Source organism: Theropithecus gelada, unplaced genomic scaffold, assembly GCF_003255815.1.
Source record: "Theropithecus gelada isolate Dixy unplaced genomic scaffold, Tgel_1.0 HiC_scaffold_4861, whole genome shotgun sequence".
Lineage (NCBI taxonomy): Eukaryota > Metazoa > Chordata > Mammalia > Primates > Cercopithecidae > Theropithecus > Theropithecus gelada.
Genome location: NW_020261456.1, coordinates 1 through 3445, shown reverse-complemented (window position 1 = coordinate 3445; position 3445 = coordinate 1). Strand labels below are relative to the sequence as shown.

The 3445-nt window shown below is 45.1% G+C and overlaps 1 protein-coding gene across 1 annotated transcript; it reads right to left on the bottom strand.

The window, feature by feature from the left end:
• Nucleotides 1-242: 242 nt before the first annotated feature.
• LOC112617822 (protein SET-like) lies at nucleotides 243-3266 on the bottom strand. Its single transcript, XM_025374496.1, has 5 exons — nucleotides 3227-3266; nucleotides 2031-2088; nucleotides 1255-1397; nucleotides 503-606; nucleotides 243-410 (listed from the first exon to the last, which is right to left on the bottom strand). Exons 1-5 carry the CDS (start codon nucleotides 3264-3266, stop codon nucleotides 243-245), a joined length of 513 nt encoding a protein of 170 aa, XP_025230281.1.
• Nucleotides 3267-3445: the final 179 nt, after the last annotated feature.

Here is a 3445-nt window from a genome sequence, read left to right as displayed (position 1 = left end):
TTGGGCTAGATTTTCTCTTTTTTGTTGTTTTTTTTTTTTTTTTTTTTTTTTTGAAGATAAGGGTCTATGTTGCCCAGGGTAAACTCCTAGGCTCAAGAGATCTTCCTGCCTACATCTGTAACATCTAATGAGAACTTAAACTATTCTAATATTTGGCTTCAGCACACTGGAACGTTTTATATTTTAAGGTTTTCTATTTAGCCACATTACCAATGTATCAAGCACTTTGTAAGCGGTTAAAACTAAAGTGAAATAGGTAAAATGCTATTTTTGTCAAATAATTCCTCAAAGCATACCTTTCCAGATTTCCATTTGATTTCGGTGGACTTTGAAGATGGATCACCACTCTCATTCAGATGAAATTCTTTGGAGAGAACTTTATTTTCAAAGTAAGGATTTTCATCAAAATACTGAAATTGAAAGATTAGAAATATGAACAGGTCCAACCAAAGCTCACATTAAATTCCACAGTGGCAAACAAGATTAAGTTAGAGATACTTACAAAATCTATTCTGTAACCTGATTTAATATCTTCAAATTCTGTCACTTCAACTCTGGTCAAATAATGCAGTGCCTCTTCGTCTTCCTCCCCAAGCAGTGCAGACACTAGGCCAGAAAATTACAGGTCAGTTGAATTTTCAACAGGCATACACTAACAACAATTTAACTGATCCCTTTAAAATTTTTCCAAACTTAGAATCTTTGGTTTTATAAACCCATTATTAACTAAAGGCAATTGCTCAATGTCAGACTGTCACTATCTTTCATCAAGCAATTAGAATATAGCTTCTCCTAAACAGAATAGAAAGCAGTAGCTGCAAGTCTTTTCCCATCTTCTGAGTTTTTTTTTTTTTTTTGAGACACTGTCTGGCTCTTGTCGCCCTGGCTGGAGTGCAATGGTGCACAATCTCGGCTCACTGCAACCTCCCCCTCCTGGGTTCAAGCGATTCTCCTGCCTCAGCCTCCCAAGTATGGAGTAGCTGGGATTACAGGTGTGCGCTACCACGCCCAGCGTATTTTTTTGTATTTTTAGTAGAGACAGGGTTTCACCGTGTTGGCCAAGCTGGTTTCCAACCTGACCTCAAATGATCCGCCCACCTCAGCCTCCCAAGTGCTGGGATTACAGGTGTGAGCCACTGCACCCAGCCTGTCTTTGTTGCATGCGACCCAACATGTTGGACTAAGTCTTCACCAAGCTTCCTCCATTCTAAGAAATACCATTTATCCTTTAATAATGCCCTGTCCAAAACATACCTTGTGGATGGTTGACAAATGTTGTTACCCAAAAATTTGGGATTTTGGCGATCAATTCTGACCTCTTCTGAAAAAATGGTTGGCGGAGTTTGTTATATTTCTGTTCTACTTTCAAAATCTCCTCACTGGCTTGTTCATTAAGTCTGAAGCAAATGAAAAGAGATGTTGATAATGATAGTATTTAACAAATTAAAAAATTGCTTCAGATTACAGATGTGTATATTTACTTACTAGCTTTGGAACCATGCAAAATACTAAATTACAATAACCATTATCACCTAGTTTAAACACTCAAATCAAAACTAAGATGGCAATTTTGTCTGATTTATCAATAAACACTCAGTAACAATGACTATTAGGAGTGCCCAAACTCAACACTCTGGTAACATTGCGTGTATTTACTTCCATTCTATTTCCAGTCGCATTTCAATTGTTTCCCTCAAGCACAATTTCTAAATAAAGTGGCTAATTCCGTAACCAAGTTGTAAGGCAAGTTAGAGCAACCACTGATGCCACACTGCTAAACCGTCAGAAGACCTACACTGCAATTTTTAGTCTTTGAAAGCAAACCCAAACCTTGTAAGGTCAATGTACTTTCATCAAACACTTTGTACAATCACTTCACCAAAAAACACTGAATCTACGTAAGTATTTCCAACCAAGTTAGAACCATTTCCCCTTTGACGGTGGATAGATTTGACCACAGCTTCAATGATTACCGGGCCATTAGACACATCTCAGAAAATTTATCCAAAGTATATTAAGAAAAATGTTACCTGTCTATTTCATTTTGTACTTCATCAATGTGTTCAATTGCTTCTTGCTGTTCTTTTTCTGCAAAAAAAAAGGAGCAAAAAACTTAAATTCTACGATAAATTTACCTAGTTTTCCAAATGTCAATACTATAATATCCCAAAAGCCATTAAAACAAAAACGCCTACTACAAAGGTAAGTGTTCCACATGTTCATGCTTGTAGCTGACAAATTTCTATTTAATTAAAAGACCATTCACAAGTCATGCTGTCTGCTGGGTTACTCAGAAATTGGTTTTCTATAGCGCCTTTTTAAAGAGTTTCACTGCAACAGACCGATCCTTAAGGTTTCTACTATGAAAGATACAGAATAACCTTATTCAGAAGTCTTCACGTTTATTATTTCACATTATACACTTGCAAGAGAACAGTAGCAGCTGCTAACTAGACTATGGAAACTAAAGCCATGACAATGATACAAATTAGGCCACGACTACCACCTATCAAGGTAAAACTACCTTTCATAGAAAGTTGACGACTCTGCTATTACAATGAAGACACCAGACACGCCTACAAAGACTGGAAAGGCACCGGGCACCATCCTACACACTGGCCCTCACCTTCTCAGAGCAGGAACCCCTCCAACCCAATTCAGGCGGGCGGACCTCAGATACGGCCCCACACGACTTTGGAGCACTTACTGGGAGCCAATATTAGATCAGAAAGCAGTGAGGCACAGAAGGGAGAGGAAAAAAAGGGGGTGTGCTCTGGAATAGGTGCCCTTTTGTCCTGTAAAGACTACAACCCCCCTACAAAGCTAAGTGGGTGTGAAGGGGCCAGATCGCGCGGTTCATTTCCGGTAACCATCCCGGGATTGGCAGCCCCCCTGCCGAGAGCCTCCTTGGCAGAGGCCAGCTTTCTTAGCCATTTCCAAGACCCCCGATACACTGGTCGTGGCGCCAGGTTTCTCCGCACGCTGGTGCGACGGGGCGACCGCCCCACGTGGGGAGTGAGCCCAGGCCGGCCAGAGCATCCTCCCGGCCGGCCAAGGCCCAGCGCGCGGCCGGCCGCGTGCTCCCCGCGCCCCCACCCAGCCCCAGCTCCAGGCAGAAGCCCCGCCGGGGCCAGCCTCTGGGCGGGGGTGCCGGGGGCGCCGCCGCGGGCCGGGCGCGAAGCGGAACCGCGCGGGAGGTCGGGCGCGGGGCCGCGTCCGGCCGCACCATGTGGCGGCGGCGGCGGCTGATGGGAGCGAGGCATCATGGCGGAGCACAATAAAGAGAGGCTTCTCGGGAGGGAGGGAGGGGGAGGAGAGCGAGGGGGGGGGGGAGAGGAAGGGGGGGTCTCCTCCGCCCGCGCCGAGCAGGCCGCAGCGCCCCCGCCTCGCAGCGCCGGCCGCCGCCGCGGCGCCACCCAGGCCCCCGGCCCGGCCGCGCACAAAA